Source organism: Trichoplusia ni, chromosome 9 (assembly GCF_003590095.1).
Source record: "Trichoplusia ni isolate ovarian cell line Hi5 chromosome 9, tn1, whole genome shotgun sequence".
NCBI classification, from domain to species: Eukaryota; Metazoa; Arthropoda; class Insecta; order Lepidoptera; family Noctuidae; genus Trichoplusia; species Trichoplusia ni.
Window position 1 is genome coordinate 7042871 of NC_039486.1, and position 27037 is coordinate 7069907.

A 27037-nucleotide genomic window follows, 5' to 3' on the forward strand; every position below is an offset into this window, starting at 1 on the left:
AAATTTATTCAGGGATTTAAATATAACATGTTTTAAAGAAAATTGAGGCGGTCAAATACATTAAGTAGCAGCTGCAATGCCTGCATCCCGTACACGCGATACCTACGCATTTAATAAATGCATTTTGGGAATATTACAGTAAATATTTATAACATTCCGGTATAAATCACACATTAATAATTTCATACGTTTTAATTTTTTATGCAGTAAAAAAGGAAATATTAGCGATGCCATAAATATGTCTCATATAATCACAGCAGGGTGTGTATTCGCAATTTTCGTGGCTTCTCGTACATTTGCATAAAATCTAAAATCGCTTCTTGATCAATAATTTACATATAACATTCAAAATAAAAGGTTTTTATAAAATAAATGTACCATAATGTTAAACAAAGCTTATAAAATCGCTTTATTTAAGAGTTTATGGAAGAACAACTGTCTGAAAGCAGTTTTGTTGATTTCTATTGTCATAATTGTATTTCTTTGTGTATTCATCCAAATAAGCAATATAGACAAATTAGTTCCTATCAATATATAAATAAATATTGAGAATAATTAAAAAACACAAACTGCATTAATATTTAGCCGATAAAAAGATCCGGTTTTCTGTTTTGTATGTATTGCAAAAATATAATTTTAGGTATATTTGCAGTAGTTCTAGTGCTAAAAACTAAAAACGCTTTTTTGTTTAAATAAATACCAGTCCATTGATAGTTGCTTTTTGACTTTATAATACTTAGTACCTCTTATACTAATCACTATTATAAGAAACCAAATTTAGAAAAAATACCTTTCCAGACATCTGAATTAGTAGATCTATAGAACAAATTATACATAAAAGGCGACAATGCAAAAAAATGTGTACGTTTACTATACATTTGCATATATTTCTTGCTTATATCACACAAGACGCTAACTAAGCAGAAAGCGAAATGCTAATGAAGTGTGGTTATCTGAGTTGAGCCTTTTTATTTGTTGGATAACCCGTAATGTGTTTTAAAGATATGTTCACCTTCAAGTTTTGATGTTGTCTTGGAGTTTTTTTCCCTCGTCTTAAACAGCGGTAATGCCCAACGTTCTGTATTGCAACATTTTAACGCTATCTCACTTTAAGTTATGTGGGATGACTTGTAACTTTAGGACAACTGAGTGGGTTTTATCCGTTTACCTATTAGCACGTAAAAATAATTGTCGATGAAATCTGAGATAAAAAATTAAGATGTTTTTATAAGGATTCGAATTACAGTCTCCTTGGAATTAATAAACACATTTGAGATAGTGCAGCTTTAAATATGATCGTAACGTCGTGATGTAAAGTAAATAATTTGTTTATCGGTACCTGCCGTAATATATTTCAGCTATTAATATTTTAAGTGTTTTCGTACTTAGGTGTCTATTACTAGAGGAATTTAAACATTTAAACATTGTTGCGTGGTTGCCAGGTAATAACGGTCGTAACACAATATATGGCTCCAATCAGCTGACTCCCGCCTGGCAGGAAGACAAGTCGCCTACAAGTGTTTTTCTATCGTTCCCAGACATGCTTGGAAATACCTAATTAGTAGTCATTTGTAATGTATGGAAATAGTTTCATTTGAAGACGAAGACGTTGAGAACTGTCATCCAGCGATAGTATTCTGTTTTGTTAGAGGTACCTAGTATCTTGTTTATCGCAAAAAAGCTGTTAAACTTTAAATATCTACGATAACATCTTTACACGAGACAAAAGCTTAGTAACACTATGCAAAATGCATTTATTGCAATACAAGATCGCTAAAAGAGTTCCGGGAAGAGATAGTACGTATGTTTTGTAGGTCTTTGAATTAAATCGTTTGTAGGTACATAGCCATAGATACTATTGTTGTTTCATGAAGGGAAAAGGTCAAACATTGTCGCTGCTTTCAAACAGAATGCAACTACCACTTTTAATGTAATGAGTCCAATATTTCCATACAATAATACATTGTTACGTCTCAGGCTAATTGAAATAATATCCAATTTAAAGGTCCTGTCACATGATGTTGGAACATTAATTAAGTACGCGGTAAATCCCTTACAATCTAGTACCACGGTATGAATCACACAGAAATGGAAACCAACGCTTTAGTAGCCAACCATTTAACCAGCACAAATATACTTTGTCTTAGGGCATATCTACACTGCACTTCCGGTATACCAAGATAAATCATGTAATCTAGAAATACCGAGAAAATGCTATTTGAAAACACGTATTTCTGTAGCAAAAACAGAATGAATCGTGTGAAACAAAGAAATCTACTAATGTTTGTCCGAATGGCCGGCGGGGAGGCTATACACCGCGAAATATTTCCCAAGATACATCGGCACGAGTGCGATGTGGCGATATCTTAGGTGCGCGCCAGTTCGAATCGTCTATCGAGTCTATGATCGGCTCCGTCGAGGGGTCACGCGCGTTAAACGTAAATCAACATATCTCGCGACGGGAGATCTAGCCGAGCATGCGCCCGACCAACAAAAACTGAATTTTATAGCCGTAACACTACACCTGGGAAAAAAGTAAATAAATTGGACGAGATCGAGTGAACGACCCGCGCGGCCTCTCCACTCCCTGAAGCGGCCCGTCACGGGAACATTTATCTAGCTAAGTAGGTACCTATCACTTCCTTTGTAGAAAGTTTTGTGACACAAAATTACAAGCCCGTCTACACGAGACTAATTAAATTAAACGCCGTTTGAAATACACTGAACATCGAGCTTGTCTTAAATAAATATTGCAAGCGTATGTATATATTATACAGTCGAGGTTTCCTCGTAATGTAAATAAATTAATCAAGATTCATTTGGCTCGTAATAGTATGGCAGCCTCGCATTACTAGTTGAGCGCGCCTACATGCACCCTTAAGCTGGCAAGCTTCGTAGCTGGCAATTAATGATCGATAATGACATTTAATTGAACATTTAAAACAATTCAGTGTTATTATAAATCATTATAAGTAACGCGAGCTGTAGTATTGTCTTTTTTCTCCTATTTTAATTGATACAAGTTATGGAATTACTTTTTTGATGGATATTCCATGTTGTCGTAAGTATGACTAATTGTTACTGACATAAAGATTGCGAAGTTTTGCGCAAGCATGGTTTGTTTCCAATTTATCTTTATCGCTGCTGCCCGCAGTACTAGTCTCGATGCTATCAAGGTCTCTTTGAGCGCTAGTACGGTCAAATAAGTTTGCTGAGTATCCTATAAATGATTGTGATGGCTAGATCTCTCACTAGTGTTATTTGTTGAACGAAGGCTCTAAGTGGGAAGGTGTATTAGCAATAGATATTTTCAAACTAATATGATGCGGTTTGTACATCCTCAAGTATCATAAACCCTTTTTGCGCAGTGTTTTGTCACAAGCTAATATCTACATGATTACAATGTGACGAAACATGGAATACTCACATCGCAATATTATTTAGTTGCTTCACATTTCTCAGTGATAAATAAAGTTGCGTTAGGCTTAACCAATAAGCAATTATATTAATTAATATACTAGCTTTTATCTCAGAACTGAGTATCGAATAATGATATTACAAGCAGAACATCGGTTTAATTATTCTGTTCTAAATGAACTGTAACGAGGGCGTGTTCGATAAATATCCGCTCTATGTCACGTCTATTAAGGTTGATGTTCCGGGTGGAGGCAGACGGGGTGCTTTCTCTGGAATGTCGGGCAACTGTCGTACGAATCGCAGACCGAGTTCCGATCGAGAGAGTCGATCCGTATCTTCGCGATCGATTCTTATCGTGACAGTTTTACGCGTCGCGTCGCGATCTCACTTCCAATACAAGCAATGCACAACACTACTCCGGGCCTCGTCATCTCTGCTTAATAACCAATACAAACGTCATATCCGATCGATCGAAGCTTTTTGCACTTTTCACATGTCAATTACGGATGTTTAGTTTTGTGAGAATACGGCTTTCTATTAAAGCGTCTGAGGAACTACATATACGTGTTATAAAAGGATTGATAAATTCATAGTAGATAAGTATGTATATTAGGTAGCCACATCTTTTGTCGGTGCTCGTATCTTGTCAATGACTTGTCAAAGCTGCTCATGTTTTGGCTCGCTCGAACATACATTTGAATAACAAAACGCTAGCACGAAGTCATCTGGCCATCGCCATGCGATATTACGCTGTTTGAATAACAATATTAAGTTGCAATTGAATTAATTGAAACCGTTCTTTTATCTATAAACTATTAATAATTAATTCACGCTTATGTTAATTATTTAATCAGTGCCAGTAAATTAATTAACAAGATAATATTGTGTTAGTTGCAGCGACACAATTCATTCGTCGTATCGGCCGGCAGCCGGCAGGTATGTTTAGTGGGTGTCGTAGTAGTCAATTATGTTGATTCGAAGACAGAAAAAAGATAAGAAAATCTAGGCATTCGAAAACTATAGTAGCGAGTCAAGTTTAAAGAATCTGAAACAGTAATCTGAACGCTAAAAGCATCGGAAGATAACGCACACTCGCATCCCCACAATCTTGGGTACGCGGTGGAGTGATAGCGCTAATGAACCCATGTTGCCGTCACAGAAGTGGCACGGTTTGAACGATGGCACGCCGCGCGGCCATTAGTGGGAAACTCAAGGCCAGCCGAGGGCGGACAGCTAGCCGTAATTATCTAAAACAAACTAAACCGAAAGGCGGATATATCGCCTGTTGCAACACTTCACTGAAGACATGTTTCTCTACATTCGGTTTTCCGATAAATTAGCCTACCTATATTATGGGAATTGTACGACAAACGCCAACGATTCGAGTTTAAATAGTTCAACCTCAGCAAATATAGATGTCGCTGATATTTCTTGGGCAAACGGTGAAACGTGAAAGCTAAGTTTCTATTTCTTTGTATTTGTAGTCGTTAATCAACAAATACAAAATATGTGTTACCAGAAACAAAGGCCATAATTATAAATGCACTCTTGTGGCGTAAATAACAGTGTAAAGTCGCACTTTATTAGTTTTTCATACTTATAACACTTTCGTAAGTTACTTACAGATGTGCTAAATACATGTTGTTACACTCAAAATTTGTCACGAGCTTTTAACTTAGAATTTTATTATTGTTTCACACAGCACGCACAGCGACATATATGAAAGTTGAGATTCTTTCGTTTATTTTCAGATATGAAGTGAAATCTTTGTTCTGAATAATATTTTTAAGTTAGATTGAATGTTGAATATTTCATCAACAAAACTTCTAATTATTTTGACCTTTATCGGTAACATCGAATTAGTGCTGGCTGTAAAATTGTATTTATGTACGTAGTTCGTATGCGTGCGTTAAGCCACAATGTAAATAGTTTATGTGATGCACACAGATGCAGCGATGTAAGATATAAATGCTCGTAACACGTTTACTACGATCTTGATGCATGACGATAAGTTGCCCAGCTAGACGGCCGCTAGATTGATAGATTTTGCAGAAAGGGCTGTCCAAGTAATTGCTAGATACGTTGCGATGTTGGTTAATTGAATTTACACAATAAAAGGGTGTGCAGGTCTAACGGTAAGTGCTGTTACGTCCGTTCTCGTCAGAGCCGTAGTAGGCGAGTATGCTGCTATTCTGTCCTACGTCAGTTTCTGTGCAGTTCGTGTCAATCGCGTCAATATCTCAAATGTCACTCTCTGCTTTGACAGTTGCCAATTGATACTTGTAGTGTACCAAATTAAGATGACGTTTGATTGACCGAAATGTATTATGTGTTATTTTATTAAATAATACTCTACTATAAATGCTATTTGGAACGCTTGGTGCTAATTCATCAAACGTGAACTGTGTCAATGCAATTCTCGCCTATACAGATAGTAGGAAATAAAAAAGTATTTTGTGCTCACGCTTAGTAATAAACACTGTCATAAGTTATAGTTGTGTATGTTTGTGTGTTATAATAGCATGCAGCACTTTACGTTTATTTTCTTCAATATTGCCGTTAATTTATCCAAGTAATTGTGATTATTACTGTGATATTGCAAGGACATGGCACGAACAACGCCGTGTTCGTTGTTCCAGTTCAAAATCGGTTCGTGCCGGACCTTTCTGAAACACTTCTCATTCTGTCAGTTATTCTGTCATCCTAAAATAATGTAAGTTGTCTTTTATCTGATATAATATTTACAGCTTTTAATTTTAAACTTTTTAGTTTATGAAATTGTTATTTTTACCCGTCATTACTCAACTGATGAACGAGACAAAGAGATAAAATTCCGTTTACAAAGAACTTCATGTTCGTATGGTTTACGCATTGGTACTCGCATACTTCGCAATTTTCTCTATTGCCGTCAAAGGAACTACTGAAGCGCATAAGCTTCTATTAAGTACAAGCTCATTGACTTGTAAGCTTGTTAGATTAAGGAAATCTAACCTAAATAAACAGATTGACCTTACGAAATTCCTGAACAAGCCGTGTCGTTAATCAGTCGATTGCTATCACATTAATTCGCAGTGATTAGCTGATGGTATCTTAGCAAGTGGGGCGCACGCGTCACAGTTCATTATGGCTGCGCCTGCGCGTCGCTTGCTCCACTTCGTTGCATTACGTGACGGGCGTGAGAAACAACGCTCTTGAAAGTTTTAATAACCACGCTATATATTATTATTCTCGATTTTCCTGGCTCTACATACTATCAATTGCTTTTAAATTGCAAACACGGAGCTAACTGGTTGCAAATACGTGTCTTTTAAAGTGGTTGAGCTTTTGCCGTAAGCATACCTACCTACAGGGAAGTTGGCCTAAGAAAATGTTTGATCGTAGTATAAATATCATTACTTTTAAAGTTTTGAATTACACTCACATTTTTTTCACACTGTTGCGGGGTTCTACCATAGGTGTTCCCATTTAGTTCAGTGTAAAGATTATACTTGCTTCTACAGAACCCATCTATGTTACTTAAAGTTTTATATGATATTTTTAAACCACATGGTTTGAAATGTGACTCAACGAATGAATTTGGGAGAAATGAATTTCGTTCTGGATTAAAATGAATGTTGCATCTTTCCATTTTAATTAATGATTCATTCTGAAACTTATAAAATTAATCTGGAAGTGATTTTCAGGTTGATTTTAATATACTCATGAATAACCTCGTCAAAATTAATGAAAAAATTTGTTCGAGTTCCTTACCTCCCCTTAAAGAATGATTGAACGATCCTTAATGAACTGGCTTAGCCCTTAGGTAATATTATACCAAAAATTAGGACATGAACATACTATTTGATAACCTGCTGTATCATGTGTATAGCCTCTATTCAAATAAAAGGATATCTACTTTAATTATTAGTCGAGAAACTGAAAAAAAAAAGAAATATCTAATTACGTGTTAGTTTGACATACAAAGTAGGCCGATCGATAAGACGATCACTATCATTAATGTTCTGAGAACTAGTTAAAGACAATTAGCAACACATACAAATAGTCTCATACATTCCAAGTGTATGTAGATAGATGAGATGATACTTGAACATTTTCACAAGATGAACATTCACTTACAAAGTATTAAAGACTTCTAGTTTTTTATGGCCACTTACTTTACTTTCAGACTAGCACACTCAGTTAAAAGGCGAATTAAGACAAAAGTATAATACTTGTATTACATAATTACTATATGTAGGTATGTATTGGCATAATTTAGTGTATATATATTTTGTATACAAGAAGTGTACTTTATCTACTACGTCGAACTGTATCACACTGTGCACCTACTTCTTGATAACCTATGGTTGACTGGTAGAGAATGCCTCATGTATTAAGTCTGCTTTTGTACATATTTTCATGCATGCAAGAATTATTACTCATAAATATTTTACTTCCACGCAGCACGGTGTGCACCGGCCCTAATATTCGGCGGCCGAAATGAGTGTGAATTATTTTCGCGGTGACGTATCATCAATTTTTAGCTTTTCGATTAAGTTTAGGGCAGGATAATGAAGCTTGGATATACGCGCTAAATTTATTAGGCATCTCTCTTATCACATTTTTTATAAGTCATTAAATTATTCAGGCATTGAGTAAAGACTGTTGAGTTTTATTTTTAAATGCTCTGTTATCGTGTGTTTTATACGGGTAATTTGTGAAACTGTTATCAATGTGTACATGATGATTAATGATAATACATCAAATTTTACTTTTAATTAAAGCTCTGGCTGGCGTTTTTCCAAATCATTTCTGAGTCATTGATTTTAAAAATCATTGCCAGGTATAAAGATGACCTTTCTTTTCTATGCAGTATAGAATTTTTTAGCAATACAGGATCTACTAATTTTATGGAATATCTATTAAGATGTTATTGCAATGGATAATATAGTGTTTGGTGTACACGCACAAGGTGCACAGCCTTAGTATACCTCGTGGCTCATATATTCTGCATGTTTGAGCACACCGCAGTCATTAGCCTAAGCATTATATTGTTAGGTGGTCTACCGGTCAATGTCAATGTAATTGATGTAATCGTATTGAAAGCTTACGGTTTTCTGTAGATCTCAATACAAACAAGGTTACAATAAATTTAAAAAGAGGTTTTCATACTATACAGAAAGATAGTGCTTCCAGATAAACGATAAACCATCTACAATATTCGCTACTTAATCTTTTTACACCAAATAAAAGAGGGTCTATAACGGCACCTTATTATAGCAGCTCGTCGCTTAAGTAAAAAACAATAGTGAAAAAAACGGTATTTAGGCAACACGACTATCGAGGGCCGTTCGTTAGCCTGAATTTCGTCGAACGGGAATCGAACCCAGGCCCCCGGCCGTCGTGGCCAGCCGTAGACAACGATCTCGCCCCCATTGTGTGCTTTGGAACTTGATAACATTCTACTTTACTGTTAAAAAGGAGAATTTTAATGAAACTGTTAAGAAAAAAGGTATTTTCAATGTTCAGCTTATCTGGTTACCTATTATGTTCTATTTTAGTACAAGTCTCTTATAAATTAAAATCCCTAAAAATATTATAATGGTTGTAGCACGTAGACTCTTTTTTCAAAGGTTTTTTTATACGTTTAGCCGACTCGGAGTGCTTTTTAAGAAACATAATAACACTTCAATAAATTATCGATCTATCATATAATGACAAATACCGATAGCCAATTGATTCCGCATACAGCAGAATAGGTACCGATTCATTACGCTAATGGCACTCTATTGTCAAAAGATAACTTTTTTCTTCGCGATATGTTTTGACTATCCATTAGCGACTGTCCAAACAAAAGTCAATGGCATAAGGTGTGTCCGCTAATAAAATATCACACATCACTATTATATGAAATGCAAAAAAAAGTGTCAAAGCACAAAACATTATGTCTTTGACACCTCCATAGATTTATACAATCATGTTACTTTAAAGATTTATTGTAGTCATTTTTAAAAGTAATATTTTTTTATCTATGGAAACGTCAACTATTGATATTTTAGTTTTTAATTCGGTATTCGAAACTGTGGGTAGGTACTTACTGAGATAATTATATGTTTGCATTGTTCACACAGAGTTGTAAAGATTAGGAAATGAGGAGCCTTTTATGGCTTCTTGCAAAAAGCAAAAGTTAATTAAATTATAAGAATAATAACCCACCTGTGGAATTGATTGAATTATATTTGACATATAGTGAGCATTACACATATCTTTCTAATCTTGTCTTTATCAAAAACTTAATTAACTTAATTTAAGACCTCATACTGGGTACAGATTAGCCAATACTCTAGACGACTTAGAGATCATAGCGTACAACAAATACATCATTAAATTAAATTAACCCCAACTATGCAAACAATTATAATCAGAATTAAAATTAAATAAAAATCTATTGTACTTTAAAAATTGTATACAAATATAGTGGTTTCTTAGGTTTACGCGAATGTTAGACATTGAAATGAAACTACTTTTACGGATTTTATCGCGCCCGCCAAACGTCAACCAATCACGCGCAGTTATAAATCTGTCAAAACAAACGTTAGATCCACCGACCGTGCAAGTACTACAAAAAGGTTTAAATTTTGCTGTAACACCGCGTAGAATACCGTACGAGGACATTATTTGCAATGTTGAGACTTGCCTGTTCAACAATAACGTGAGGAAGGAAGATTTGGAGGCGATACGCCAAGATATATCATCTGTTTTACGTCGAAGTGTAGTGCCCAAACCAAACCTCCCTAAAGCCGAACATCTCGCTTTAAAGAACCTCAAAAACAGACAAGATGTAACTATACTCCGTGCAGATAAGGGAAACGCTACGGTCGTCATGGATACATCGGACTACAATGCTAAAATAGAAGATCTATTGTCGGACGCAAGTACATATAAACCAGTGAAAACTGATCCTACCAAAAAGGTGTTAACAACTACCACCGCCTTGGTTAAGAAACACTCCGAAGCATTAAGTCTAGATGTTACCTACTTAATACCTACATGCGCAAAACCACCTAAACTGTATGGGTTGCCAAAGATACACAAACCAAACGCCCCGCTACGTCCTATTGTAAGCCAAATCGACACACCAACCTACAGATTGGCTCAGCACGTCGCGAAAACACTCTCACCACTCAGAGGCAACACTACAGCGTTTGTGAAGGATTCATACCACTTTGTCAATGAGATTAAACATCTACATCTTCATGACAATGAAGTAATGGTTAGTTTCGACGTACAGTCCTTGTTTACATGCCTACCAGTCAAGGATTGTATTGAAATTGTTTCCAAGAAGCTAGCAGAGAACAACCTACCTCTAGAATATGCAGAACTTCTCGAGCACTGCCTCACATCTGGCTACCTACTGTGGAACAATAAATTCTATGTACAAGTAGATGGTGTGGCGATGGGCTCGCCTGTATCCCCTGTAGTCGCCGATATATTCATGGAAGACTTCGAGGAGACAGCCTTAAAAACAGCTCCTTTCACTCCCAGGTTCTACAAACGGTACGTAGATGATACTTTCACAGTTTTACCATCTAGTCAAGTAAATGCATTTTTAAAACATCTCAACTCCATCAATAACAAAATTCAATTCACTATGGAGTTGGAGGATAATAAATCTCTTGCCTTCTTAGACATATTAGTTAAAAGGAATCCTGATCAGACCATAAGTCACACCGTGTATCGAAAGAAGACCCATACAGATAGGTACTTAAACGGTGAATCTCACCACCACCCTAAACAGTTAGCTACCGTGGGAAAATCTTTGTTTCAGAGAGCACACGGACTCTGTGATGACAGACACCTTGCCGCTGAGCTTCAACACGTCAAGCAAGTACTGCGAGACAACAAGCTCCAAGTTCCACGGCCCCGTCACAGAAACCGAGTGAAGCCAGCCACTGTTGATCGTTTGCCTGCTGTACTACCATATGTCAGAGGAGTCACTGACAAGATTGGTTACATCCTGAAGCGAGCTTCAATTAAAACATACTTTAAGCCGCCCAAGAAGATTAGCCAGTCCTTACCATCTGTCAAGTGTCACATACCTCTACAAGATGCAGGAGTATACAAACTAGATTGTGACTGCGGCCTCTCTTACATCGGTCAAACCAAACGAAGCATAGGGACCCGCGTTAAAGAACACATAGCTGACGTCAAACACCGCCGCTCAACGAAGTCTGCAGTCGCCGAACATGCTGAAGGTTCCAGCCATTATATTAGATTTGACCAACCACAGATCCTCGCTAAAGAATCCAAATTCCTACCTAGGATGTTTCGCGAGGCTATTGAGATTAAAAAACACCCTAATTTCAATAGAGAAGATGGCTGGAAGATATCACCTACTTGGGATCCAATAATAAATAAACTCAAGGCCAAACCCAAGAGCAGCGCTGCAAGACATCAAGACACAGTGAGCTCATACTGCGTAGGTCGGACCACAAATAATTAATTAAAATATGAAGGTAGAACGAGCAACATCTTCTGTCAAGACGAACACCATCTCAGTCTGCCCGTGACCATGATACCTGCAAAGGTTTCGAAACGTCGGGAACAAAAATCTAAAATTAAAACCGCGATAAAATCCGTAAAAGTAGTTTCATTTCAATTGTATACAAATATTTTGTTCGTAGATTGATAGCGCTCGTTAGAAAGTTTGGCATTCTAAATGATTGAACTTTGAAAGTCATTATAATTAATTACAGCTTATTGTTGAGACTAGCACATCCGCTATTTGACGTCAATTCGCGATGAACTAGTATTTATCTGTTCAGTATGATGGTTAGAACTACTCGTAGAAATGTTGATTAGCTTAGCAATTAATCTCGATAGGACCTTTAAATAAACGAGAATATAGAGCTTTTCTCTGAAGGTCCCAGTATCTTTTTTTATCAGTCTTTATAGACAAGATATATATTTTCATAAACAGGTGATAGCAATTGCTCAAATATTTGGAAATCGCTATTAACTTAATTATATTTTGTCTTAAACGTCGGTTTTTGATGAACAATGTATCACATAATTAAAACACCTACAGATTGGTATAATTAGACCCAGTTATAAAGCTTAACAAGCAAGGGCAAACGACAATCACGGAATCAATCGCATTAAAATTCGCGCACACTTAATGAGTTTTAAACACACACTATTTATTCGTTTCTCAATTAAACCTTACCCGTAATATATGGACGTAATAAATGTTTTAAAATTTACAACCAATTACATTTACCAAATGAAGTTATCACAATAAAGTCACTAGTTATCCGAGTCATAAATCGTAAGGGATAAAAACTATCTATTAAATTATTATGTACTTCGAAAGTTGACTGCTGCGAGCTATTAAAGCTTCGAGTATGTATTAAGTCTTAAACATGATAAAATAAATAGATATATTTCGTAGGATCGAAGCCGGTACCATTCCCAGTGTGATAAGTTTTCGTTGTTTATAGTGAGTATTTGTATTTTATGTATTGGTGTGTGTGGTGTGGAAATAAATGGGTTTTAATTGAACCTTTGTGCCATATACTCTATTCGGTTATTATTGTTTCAGAACCTAGTCGTGCTCGTTGAGTTGTTCGATGCTCTATTGTTCTTTGTGATGTGGTGACGAATGTCACACGTTGATGTTATATATTACTATGTTATCGATGTAACATGTTATAGCTAAACAATAAAGTTATGTTTTTACGACTTTTAAAGTTTTCATTGTTTCTCGATTTTTGTATTAACTGATGGCAACTTTTATCCTGTCGGGTTGATTTGTTTATCTAAACCATCCACCTATAAAAACGCATACAAAAAAACATTCAATGAAAATCGGTCCCTCCGTTTAAGAGGAGTAGGTCTCTAAACTGATCTCGACGTTGATCTGCGGAAGCGTATGGACAGTTAGTCATTACCATATGACAGATACATTGTATCTTGTTTCTAAAGAGTTGTTATACTAAAAAAAAATATAAAATGTACAACTGTTATGTTCTTAAATGTCGGCATTTAAGTATATTTACTGAAGTAGCAATGAAGGTAATAAGCTGAGAAATTATTTGCGATCGGTTGACACTCACGTATGATAAAGTAAAACACTAACAAGTCGCTGTAAGTGGTAAAGTATTAATTAAAAACAACCATATAACTTACGGCTTAAAATAGTAACGTGTGAACTTTTCTGGACCAGTCCTATTATACAGAGAACTCGCTAAAATTATTAAACTTGGTTATGAAAAAGTATCTAAAGGTGAAACTACATGTTCTTCTTACACACACAAGACTCTATGTAGGTGCCTATATCGCTTGGCCGCATTCCATAAAGTGCCGATGAATGAAGAAAATTTATTCTAGTTTTAATAAAGCACGTTCATTTCGTTTGGATGTATAACAGTGCTGGTCTTAATGTCGCTTAAGACGCAACAGGCGGTCCCGACGTCCACCAATCGCACACTTACATAGATTACAACGTCTCGTATTACAAGACATTTGCTATATTTACTGGTATTAGTCCTTAAAAGATCCACAAACGATATTAACTTTGTCCCACAATCCTTTGTTCGATTGTTTTTATGTATTCGAAGTGCTTTGGAATAGTTTTATGTAAAGTGAGCTCAATTACAAGGCTGACGTGGACACTCGAGATTTATAGTTTTATCAGCTGAAATGCTGCTATTCTGAAAGCCTTAGTTTCGATTTACGTGATTTATTTTAGCAACTTTAAAGCTTTAACATAGCCCTACGTTCTAAAGAATTTAGTGCCATCAGAAATGTAACTAGAAACTTTTCATATAATATGAAATATTATTAGTTAATAGTAAACGTAAGGAGCGAGATGAGTTGTATCTGCGCGCAGATCACGGCACTAACTTGAAACGGAGATTATCATAAAGCAACACAGCGAGCAGTGTCGCAGCAGATGTTTGATAAACGCACTAACAATGCCACATTAGTATGAACTTAGAAACAATGTAAATTATGAAGATACCACGCTTGGAATTCTTAGCCAAATCGTAGTTTAATACTGGCTATCAGCGCGGCAAATGCCAACATTCCACACCACTAATGGAAAAACTGAGAGTTAACGAACGAGTAGCATGAACCACAGAATATAATAGAGATAAGTTTATCTCAACTCAAAAGTCATAAACTTCATCGCGCACACGGGCCAGTCGCCGCTCGATAGCTGAACCTGCTCCGTACAAATCGCCCGTCAACCAGCAGATCTAGCTAAACTAAACACGAGTAAAAGCAACAATAGTCTCGCCCGACATGGAAAAAGTCGTGACCGACTCGAGCTCGGGTCAGGCAGGATGCTGCGGGCGTAAATAATGCCGACGTCCGATCTTAATTATCGCTCCATCGTTAGAGATGACCGACGGGCAGACCGAAATCGGCGAGCTGGTTGCGACATCGCTTCTCTGTCGGCCGAAGTGCCCCGTCATTATCGAACGGTGTATCGCCCACCGATAAATCGCTAGAACCACCTGCGAGACGACCGGTGTTATTGTACGGTTTTGGCAGCGGACATTATAATTCTTTTGTTGCTATTGCTATTATTTTCATCGCGATGACTCGTCATTTACATTCGAAGATTAGAGATAATATCCGATGGTTTTAAAAGGATTTGATTTGAAACAAAGGAATATTTTGGAACAAATGGCAATGGAGCAAATCAACATCAGATTGCAGAAATGTCTAGGATAGTTTTGAGCGTATTGACATCGATGTAGGGTTACTTGGAGTGCCCTAATTGGTACACGAAGTAAGGTCCTGAGAAAAAAGTAAAAAATCATATCTACCCAAAATATAAATGATATGCTCTCATTTGGTTTCAGTTCGTTAATCGTTAAGTGCTTTGTGTTCGCCGCTGCGCTTGCGCCGATCTCGATCCGCGAGCGACGTTGAAAAATTCAGAGCTCGTGATTTTCGTTCGTGTACTTCATTTATTCGCACGGAGACGGCGAATATTGTTTACTGCACAGCTCCGAGTCCTTTCCGGCTTTCACTTAAACTTTACCTGCATTTGTCCTAAACATAGAACATACACTTTCAAATCCTTTCTAGATGCTAATCGCCAACTAAGAACATAATAGTAAATATAAGATCTAATTTCCCATATTTGTTAAATCTTATCGGCAAATTTTAAAAACCAAACGGAATTTTTAGATGCGCTATCCCATGCAATATGGTGCAAAACATTTTGAACTCAACGGCCTGTTTGAATACGTTCGATTTTATAATTCAAGTTTTTTCGAAAATATTTGAGACGCGCGTAGTTATTACGAAATTATACTATCGATCAGGCAATAATACGAGGATAGCGCCCTCGGGAGGCGAATTTAGGAGAAATTGAGGGTGCTTGCGTGCCTTCCCGCGAGCAATATAATCCTTGCATGCACAATAATAAATGTTATTCAGCAAGATCATATAGCACAAGGGAAACGATTTTAACACAATCAAAATATTTTCAAAACTATACAGGCGCGGGTAGTCGATTCGTCATGATTACTCGTCTCAAGCATGATATCCTAGCTGTAATTCTCCAACGGTACAATACAAACAGATAAACATTAGATTTGCGCATCACTATCGACATGTAACGGAATTAAAAATATAAAAAGGAAATTTACATTGTAATGTATCAACAGAGGCTTTGTTGATGAATTCAATCATAGAGAGTATGTATTTGAATGGTATCTGATTGGTAATTGGTCAACACGTTAGAAATAATTAGCACCTAACCGCAAATTGGGTTTGGAGCTCAGATATGCAAGTTTCAAGTCTGCGAGGCTGGTTCCCAGGTAATAATTGCCAGTAAGTTTTTATAGCGTAATTCCACCCGGTAAATAACATTAGGCTTTCCCCTCATTACGGTACTTAATACCGTCATTGATAATCTGTGAGCACATCACAAGGCTCCTTCCCTTCAGGGAATACAGCAGAGATGGTATATATAGCGGCAGATCGTGAAATCGGTTGCTTGGTGGACATTATTTTCGGTAAACATAGGTCCGAAACGGTTTGGATCGATGTGCTCTGGGCGATGCAAATTGCGTCGCCTGTTATCGGTGCACTTTATCCGGGGTACTTTTGTGCATATTTTACATATATTTGTGGGGATGCGGCCGATAGCCGGTGTGGGCGGACCCAGCGGCCGCATGCTAATGCACGCGGTAAACGGCGCTCACGCAGACTCGGACTTAGGTAAATTAAACATTTACATGATCATACCGCGCTGTACTTTAATGTATCGCACCACTTTTTATGGTACTGAGTACGATAACAAACAAGGTAACCGAAATTAGAGAAACAAATTTACTGCTTTGTTTGCCAGATACAGAGATGATTGGCTCTACCAACTCATTTAACTACTTACTTGAATATCGTTCAAAAAGACATAGATCAAACTCGTAATACATAGGTACAAAATAAATAGAAGCAATAAAGATCAGTATCGCGTCTCTCGGCCACTAATCTCTGACACCATAACATAATTGTGCAGAGTCCCGGGGGGATAGCGGCCGCGCTGCGGTCACGAAGCGCTCTAAACATAGAGTCTAGCCCTAAACGATGCCACCATATCCGTCGGCCGACAACATCTACTCATAAGTTCGTGTAGCCGGCCTCACGGCTACGCGAACAGCGAACATACGTATCTCTTGTACACGGTATGTGTACATCGAACACTGCAACGGTATTGAAGATTTGTCCAATGTTTTACAACGCGATGGACGCTTTACAATGTCTCACATTGCTCAGAAATTTCTGTAACAATAGGCAATCGAATACCCACTTCCTAGCTTTTATGACTTTATTAATCCCATTTTTTGTTGCACTCCCATCTGATATTTAAATGATCATGTAAAAAAAAATATTAACCATCCAATCAAAAAACTTGTTAACACATCAAAATTCAAATGCTAATTACCTGTCTATACATGCGACACCCTTTTATCCCGAACAATATAAACTTGTTTGGCGAAATTTATATAATCCTTATGTATGTGGCAGAATGTCAATAAAAGTCAGTTGGTCAGGTAATGAATAGTAAGTGCGCAGTCCGACTGGCACCTGACATTTCAGTTGGCGACGATAATAAGGGCCAATAGCTTTTTTACCGTAAGATAAAGGCTATAGAATATGTTAATATTTAACGCATATTTGTAACTGCGAAAATACCGGACTTTTGTGTTAATTTTGTATAAAATATGATGTCTGAATGGCTTGACCATGTTTCGAGCTTATTTGATCATGCTTTTGTTAATTAAACTAGATATTATAGGTAAGTAAAATAGATGCTTGAATTTTGACACGCAACACCCTTTTTGCGTCTAAGCTTTAAGATTCTTTACAAAGAAAATCGCGACAGTATTGTAAATGTGAATCAAAAAGCAAAAGTGTAAAGTGATTTAAGTTCGTTATACCTATGAAGCCGAAACACGCTCATTGCATTGCAAGTTGAAATTACATAAAAAATGGCAAGAGGTAATAAAGGGAGTGACGTAAAATTTGGAGGTAAACGACTTGAATGATTGATGTTCGTAAAATTACACTGTTTTAAAAACGACAGAGCTGTGTGGCCATCTTTCAGACCTTAAAGTTATGTGCGGCTAAATCTATATTGTAATTACGTGAAAAATTTAATCTCGTGTTAATATTGGATTTTTAAACTTAATTAAGTAGGTACTAATTAGGTATGTTTTTCATTAAATTCAGGTTTATTCTGCTGAACTCTACAATTATCGTTAGATAGTGTATCTTAGTATGATCCTAATTGAAAGTAACAGGCTAATTGGTTTGGAACCCATCTTAATTATAAGTATTAGTTACACACCTAAGTCAAAAAACTGCATGGCAACCGTGCAATGATTGCACTGTTACCATGTCGAATGATTACTTTCTTAATGATGTCTTGGAAGTTTATTTTAAAACCCGATATTTAAGTTACTCGCTTTACTTTTTCCCAGTTCTCAAGTATTGGATTAGATAAATAGCAGTCGTTTATCATTTTCTACACATAATTTCCATTTCAATAATAATCTTTGTAAGTTATAGCTCGGATAAATCATATGTAAAGTGCAGCGACCAGAACACAAAAACAAAATATTTTTCTAACTTTACAAGAATAACTTAAAATATAAAAAAAAATGTTGTAAAGTTACTAGGAATATGCTCTTAGCCTACAAGTAAACTAATGATCTGTGTAGACCTATTATCGCAACTAGGTTTTCATGTGTATTATGTTAATACCTACTTGTAAAGTAAGATAAAATATTTTATTGCTATCAAAATTATGTACAACAAAAACGTTTAACCAAAAAGACACGGCTAAATCGCTATTGATACAAAATGATTCAGAGGAAACTTATTTCTCTTAAGAATTTGTCGGCTAAAGGTAGCATATGCGTCCACGCTGACTCTATTAAAGTACCTACCGTTGATAGGTCAAACCTCACAAGGCTTTAATTTACCCGTTTTGATATTGTCCGCCAACGCGAGTCCTGTCCTTAATGGATACGCAACGTATTTTTATCAACATCGGAAACACTCAGTTCTTAGCAGTTACATCCAATGGCAGCATTCGTTTCCCTAAATTATGATAATTGCATAGGTTCTGTTCAATCCAGTGATTACAGAACCCGTAGGTGTCGGTACATAACATACTTAATGGTTTTTCAACTAAGTATTATGTAAATGATATTACAATTTATATTCCTAATAGATTCCACCGATAAGATGTTCAACTTTTGATATTGTCAATTTTTTACGTCTATTAAGTACGGGTCATTATTCAACACACGCGAGGTACAAGGAAACATTCAATATTTCTTATTAATCTAGTAGCGGACCGCAATCAATTATCGAAACTTGACTAATCGACGATCCCAATAAACCGACATTCTGTCATTTCTCTTCCCTTAATCGATTACTTCAAACATGAACTCTAGGGGGTCCACTAGCGCTGCGGCCAGCTACGCGCACCCATCGCGTACCTAACCTTTTTGTCCATAATAAATCTTTTTGGTCTTTTTGTTGTGAAGTATGCTGCGCTCGCCAGCTCAACCGATCGTTGTTTATGCCCGCTACACGCCACTACCGACAGCGGTCAACAGTCATATGTATTTTGCTATCTCATACAATTTAATATACTGTTTGATTTTATAACACTTTATACACTTTCTTTGCGACTTGTCAGCTGTCAAGGGTGTTGTATCGCTGAGGCGGACCACTCATCAATAAGACAATTATATACACAAACATTGTCATTTCCGTATTATATTACCTCCATTCAAAAATTAATAAACCCGCTGGGAATTTGTTCGGTACCAACTATAAAGTAAATGTTTACAATCGATCCCGGTACGGTTCTCATGCATTCTTGTTTCGAGAACAATAAATTTTATTAACACGTTTCAATTTATTTCCCCAAGAGTAAAGATCACACAATCAACGTTAATTGCTGCCTCTCTTACGTAAAATACCGGAGGTGTCAGGATAGGTATTCTATGGAGGCTTCTTAAGACCGCACCCTCATCTAGATACAAAGAAAAGATTGAGTCATCATAACAAATGCGCAGGCTGTCCTCACCGGCGCGCGGCGGCTGCGGCGGCTGCGAGGGCAGGGAACTCTCCACAATCGGCCTCTTCTTATCTGTGACGGCTCCGATCATTGTGTCCCGAATACTTCGTGCTTCACAGTACCAATGATGAAATACTGCTACGTTTTAGTCTTTTACCTTTCTGTCTTTGTTGACTCGTCGAGTACCTTTCGAACTGTTTTTTTATAAACGGTCCATCGCCACGCTCATAAAGCTTACTCTGACTCTAAAAATCTTATCTAATTCATCGTATCAAGTGAGAATTAAATACAGTCTTCGGATCAATAAGTTATAAATTGTAACTGTACAAGCGTATCAAAGAAGTATGAGCCTAATGCTCAGCATAAGTCACTGTAAAAAAACAACTACCAGTTGTTGATTAACGTTGATCAATACGTAATTATATTCTGATGTAATCAATCTTTGCGAAATATTCAAACAAAAACTCATCAAAAATACTCCTTAAAAATGAGGAATGAAAAAATGGGACCCACCGAAAAAGTAAAAAATGATAAAATTACAAAAAAGGAAAAAATGTGCTCCATTAATCATATTGATGAATGCACTTAGTATCACAGATACTAACATCGAATGCGATGCATTCTACTTGGAACATTATTTTTGATTTTCTTTCAATTCAACCCTTTTAAGTCGCCCGAAATATTTTAATAACGCCTCATGTTACATTTTGGAAAATGAAACTTCACGTAATGATGTTTCGAATCGCGGGATTGATTGAGGTGAATGTTTTAATAACATGTGCGTGGACTAGCGTTTATAATGTAGGTATACGTACGTACATAATATGTAGTTACAAGTGTTAAGTTCGTTCGTGTTCTGCTTAACATAATCAAAGATGTTTACCAAATTTCGCGTGGCCACCGGAAATGATACAGTTTAGGTTGAAGAATAAATTGACGATTACCGATGTTGGAGCGTGTCAAATAAAAGAGCTACAGGCGTATTTTGTCATCCCGTCCGTCTGCGTCGGCGCGGCACGTCCCCGCTCGGCGCTCGGTCGTACGGCGGTCAGCGGAGTCACACATTTGTCGAGCGACTCGCTCGCTGGCTGCATTTTTAGAATTATTAATTTGGTTCGTGTTCTTATACTGTGTTAAAGTGGCCGATTTTGTGCCAACCTTATAAATAAAACATTACCAGACTTCTCTTGCGACTGTTTTATAGGAGTCGACGGTTGCTTAAATACGTTATTATTAAGTTGCATTGTTTTACTTTAAAAGGCATTGTTTTTACAACGCTGCAAATTAAGGACGTCATGATTTTATGGCTTTACATAATTAATTAGTTTAAAATATAATTGTTTTTCATAACTACAATCACCTGTAAAAATACGAATAATTTCATGGCATGTAAATAAAATATTAATTTATTTTCAGGTCGAAGTGGTGATCTTGGACAAGAACGACAGTCCCCCGGAGTTCAAGAATATTCCGCCAGCGTACCTGGCGTCTGAGGACCTGGCTCCTGGGCAGCGCATCGCGACCATCTCCGCAGAGGACCCCGACACCATCGGGACCATCACCTACACCATACAAAATGACGACCTGACCCCGTTCTCCCTCGACCCCCAAACCGGCGTCCTCACTCTCAAAGATCCTTTGGACCGGGAAACGATTTCCGAGTACCAAGTGATCGTGAGAGCTGACGACGGCATCCAGTTCACAGACGTAACAGTTGTTGTTCAGGTACGTGTTAGTTGTTTTGTATGAGAATACTCGAATAACGTCGGTACTTGTAATAAAAATACATAGATCTCGTAACGATACACTCTAAAAAGTGCAGATTTTTTAATTATTGTCACAAGTAAATCTAAAGCTCTTGCAATTTAAAACTGTCGGAAACTAGTCATTAAAGTAGGTAGTATATATATCTTTGAATCTAAATGAAAGGATGCACTCATTGAAAAAAATGTACAAATTAATTGACTACACAGCCATGTTTATGTTTGCACCCTTTGTAATACACACAATTTCAACGTTTACTATAATTACGTAATGACTCAAGTTGCAGTGTTCATAAGGTTTTTTATAAGACATAAAGTCGCTTGGCCTATCTCTGAAAATCGGTAAACCTTAATAATTAAGATTCTCTGATCGGATAATGCCACTATGTCTTAATTCGATTTTCATCTACATTTAAATTGAATCAAGCAAATTAAGACAACTTCAATAAAAGAAACCTAGATTTAAAATTTAAATAGTATTATGTAGATTCACCGGCCGATTTCAATCTAGGTAAAGTTATCAGTAGCATCATGGATAGTTCAGGACCTTTGAGGCTGTTGAATGTTAGATAATTATTGTTATTTATCTCCGTAATTTCTTAACGCTTTTAAATGCTCGTTTGATGCACCATTTTGTTAACGGGTGTACATGAATTCAAACATCTGCATGTCGGTCCATTGCCGCGTCGGCTCAAATCACTAGGAGTCTTATCACGGCGTCTACATCCACTTGTCTGCTCGACGAATGACTGGCGATTAACTAATCATTGAAGCTCTTAGATTCTCTTTGGGATATCAAAGTACTTTTTCTGCATTTTAATGAGCATCTACAATAATTTTTAAACGGTAGTTTTGAGTATTTTTTCAATTATTATTTGTAACGATCGTATTTATTTTCAGGTTACTGACACAAACGACAATCCGCCAGTATTTAAAGAAAGCGCATATTCTTTCGACATTCCCGAAAATGCTGCGAGAGGTTCTGTGGTTGGCACCGTGGCGGCCATTGACCTCGACTCAGGACCAAATGCCCAGCTCACTTACACCGTCATCTCCGACTGGGCTAACGACGTGTTCTCACTCAACCCTCAGACAGGAGTGTTCACACTCACAGCCAGGCTGGATTATGAAGAGGTAAGCTATAAACCACATCAAAAGACAATGTAGCACATGCGCTTACACTTGAGGTCGGCTAGTGGCACTCATTAGCGGACTAACGGTTGTAGAGTTTCTTGAAAACTCTACACAAATAGACAGCGGCGTAAGCATAAAAAAGCTTAAAAAATAAGAGAGAGAGATTAAGGTCACGCATAAAATATGTTACGCGTGCTTCTTGTTCGAGTCTCGACGAACCGAACCGAAAATAAAATGACAGCAAAAGTTAATTGGGCTTTAAAAACGATTGAGTAGTAAATGTAGATTGACAATAACCTCACAGCGGGCCGGGCACAGAGATACGGAGGCAAGAGTTTAAAAACACTCGTAAAACGGCGCGACATACTCGTAAAAACGGACAAAATGTGCAATTAAAAACACTTAAAATAGATTAAGTGATTACCGTGGAAAATATTCGCAAACGATCAAAAAACACACTTGATTCAACTGCCTCCTAGACCTTGGCATATCGGGTTCGGACAAATAAAAAACGTATTTTAAATAGTACATTTGCAATTTTTGCAAATAATGATGTTGAGAGTCGACATGAAACTTGAGCCGTAATGAAAAGATTTAAAGTCCAAAATCTATAGAGAAACCGGCGCAACCAGTTACATGGATGCAACTGCCCTTCCATGTACTAAAATAGTCTGATTGATTCCAATCCAATCGTTGATTACTAGTCGGCAATAAATAACAATTGTATCTGGTAGATGTTATTGCGTTCCAATACTTTTATTTTGAAACATTTCGCTTGTGTAAATACGGAATTAATTAAAGCTTAATTAATTTGGCGGATAAATTGTATAAGTACTGCGACGGCGACACGCGACTCCAGGAGTTATAATCAATTAAATTTGCGAGCATGTTTTAAAAGAGTTGATGATATAAATGCTGCCTTCTTGATAAAGGAGGCTTTTCAAATCATCAGGTTTATCACCAAACCACAATATGACTTCTTTCATCGTATTAAAGCCCTTTACGTCACGTTACTATTCTTCTAAATCGCATGATATCTCAGCCATGGTTTCATAATTAAATTACCGATAAGTTCAATATTATGCTAAAATAAATTAAAACAAACGAAACCTCTTGTTCAAAGAAGATAAACATTTTTATAATAACGTGGGAGTTCTAGTTATTATACTCGTAAATAAGTGAATGCACAAATACGAAACCAGGTAGATACATACATTACAGAACATTCACTCGATAATATTTATGATGAGATAAGTGCAACTAAGTAAGTCAAAGTTTACTGCGTAGCGCTTATCAGTATCTCAGATTAGACTAAAATATTTAATGTTCGGTCTTGTTTCTGATAGGGAAGTTATAATTATGTGTTGTACATAATTATATTTAAGATACATGTTCTTGGGTATTACATTTTAAATACTGGTCTGACAATGTACATATTTGGAAGGATATTTTGTTTTTAAAAGGAAATGTTTATCAAATAAATTGTAATGAGTCAAACTTAATGAAATGTATGGGACCAAAAGACAGCAATTTCATATAAAATTAAAAAAAAAAATCGGTTCATCCAGTCCGAAGATCAGGGGTAACAATCGAAAAAAAAACAAGGTTCTGACGAATAGAGAACTTCCTCTTTTTTTGAAGTCGGTTGAAAACAGTTTTTTTTTTTTTGTAGAAATATTTTAGTGATGTTACTCATACATACACTTCTAGTGATTGGGGACGGAAAAGATCTTAAATACATTCGATTAGTCACTAATACATCCGTTTTATAGAGCCGTGGATTGTCAAACAAAAACAGTCATACTCAGAACCTAAAGAAAAACGAACGACAGATAAGATACATATCAGTATTTAGCATTTCATAGCAGAATTTTTTCTATGAAATTAAAGAGAATAATAAAGATACTATCTTTGTTCGTCCAGTTGAGAGTAATTTACGACTACGGCACCACTAGTAACGATTTTAAATTCATAAACGTTGTCTGCGTCCAACATTGTTGAAGGCTTTTGTATGGGTGCAAATTAGTTTCATTGTAAGTCTTGTATCATAAAGCATTAATATTTTCATCTGCATATTACATACGAACAATATTGAAAATTGGCGCCTCGTTATTGTGGGTTTGAGGCAAAATTATTTACTCCTTTGTTAAGCGTTTGCGGTTTCACGGAAATTCTATTACGAAGGGGCCTGACATAAACTTTGATCGGATTTGCTTCAAATTTTGTAAGAAAATGAAGCAAATCCGATCTAGTTCGAGGAAACCTATTTTACTTTAATGTAAAAACACTTGTACAGAACAATAATTACAAATCATGAAGGTATATTTTCCCAAGTGATTCTTTTACATGCGGTCGACCCTACATAGTACAGGATGTTATTATTTCGTTACACTGTACTGAGTCCCAGCTACGCATTGCCTGCAACATTTTATCATAATTTCGTATACGTTGCAATTTTAAAGTGGATAACTATTTATAGTGTTTTGTGTCGATTCACATGTGCTGTGCGCCGCCCCTTAGCGCTTGCGGCGGATTGCGGTTGAAAGAATTATCGTAACATAGATCTTGAAGGGTTCATTGACCACTTGGCCTCTCCTGACGCGACGTCACTTTTTTAAGTAGTTCTAAATAAGATTATTAGCTGAGCTACACTCAGTTATGAACGTTAATCCAAGGATATTTTTAATGTTTTGTGCCGCACTTTTTAAATCAAGTAAAGTGCTCAAAAGTGTAAAGTTTTGCCAACCAGTTGATGACCCTTAGAGGAAATTGTCTGACATAATAAAAACTAACAGATATTATAAATTGAGTCCAAATGCATTGAAAATACGGGATACAACCTAAATCTAAAAACGAAGCATGATTCGGATCGTGACATAAAGTTGAAAAGTGGGTTTAAAAAGATGACAGCAAAATAATTATAAAATGACATAATTAAGTTAAGTTTAGTTAATTATCCTAATTACAGTGTTATTCGCCCTTTACAAAGAGAACAACTTCTTGGAAGGAACCTGCCAAAAACACCTTAGTTCTACTAAAACATGCTACGAACTTTATTTTTATTTAAAGAAATTAAATTTCATGACTATTTTTCTTTAATTTATGTTAAACTATTCGATATTTATCAGTATATCATCATGACCAACTACGTACCAGTAGTGCACCTACAGGATACACGAACATTAACATCTTTTCAAAAATAAGAGAGAAATAAAGAAAATTTATTATGGACCATGAAAAATATTGCATGTTGTAGATAATATAAGCAATTTAAGAATAAGGACAATGTCGCCTTCAGGCTAGTAGGTAGGTATTTAATGTGGAACGAGTCGACCTGACTTGTCCAATCATTAACGTTGCCTTACTCCGAGATATAAAATTACACTACTAATCTCGAAATGCAATTTAATCATACTTTGCAATGAACTTATTTCTGCCTAAAACATTACAAATTATAATCAATGAACAGACAGAAGGTCTTTGTGTATGTTCATTGATAAATTACATGCAGATTCAACGTTAATACTCTGTCACATTATAATTACTGGCTTGAAGCCTTTTGAAGCTTACGAAAACCAATGCGTCATAGATATGGCATTAAACATGACTAAAGATGGTACATGAATTGAGCAACAAACCTTCTTGCAACTATCCTCATTAAGTTACAAAAACCTATCTATCTACTTAAGTTATAACAGATGAGCTTTATAAAACAAATATTGCGAACGAAACTAGCTCCAACACTATCGAATCTTAACATAATTACTTACTCTGTTTTATAACGTTGTGTAACGTTACAATTATTAATTTTGAACACTTTTCTCCATATAATTTCGTCACTTCGAAATGAATCCTCTTTGATGGCATTCATGCTACCGCCTTTCTATTCACGTAAAGGATCTCACAACTCGTTTGTTAGTTTTTAACTCTGAAATAATAATACAGTAAGTTATAGCTCAAAGTAAAATATTCACGTCGTAAAACAGGAAGGTCTGATGTTTCATAAAATAAGTATTAATCCCAAGGCGGCAGCTGTTGGATACTTAAACATTTACATGTACTGAACAGTTTAAAAAAAACCCTTATTGTTCAGAGGAAAGTACCTACGCTTTAAAATCACGAGTAT

The 27037-nt window shown here is 36.3% G+C and overlaps 1 protein-coding gene across 1 annotated transcript in view; it reads left to right on the forward strand.

Moving 5' to 3' along the window:
• Positions 1 to 27037, forward strand: part of LOC113497620 (cadherin-related tumor suppressor) — a 107602-nt gene that overhangs the window by 67402 nt on the left and 13163 nt on the right. Inside the window, exons 2-3 of the mRNA XM_026877216.1 lie at positions 21431 to 21739; positions 22678 to 22911. Of these exons, the coding sequence (XP_026733017.1) occupies positions 21431 to 21739; positions 22678 to 22911 (543 nt within the window). The remainder of the gene's footprint in view (positions 1 to 21430; positions 21740 to 22677; positions 22912 to 27037) is intronic.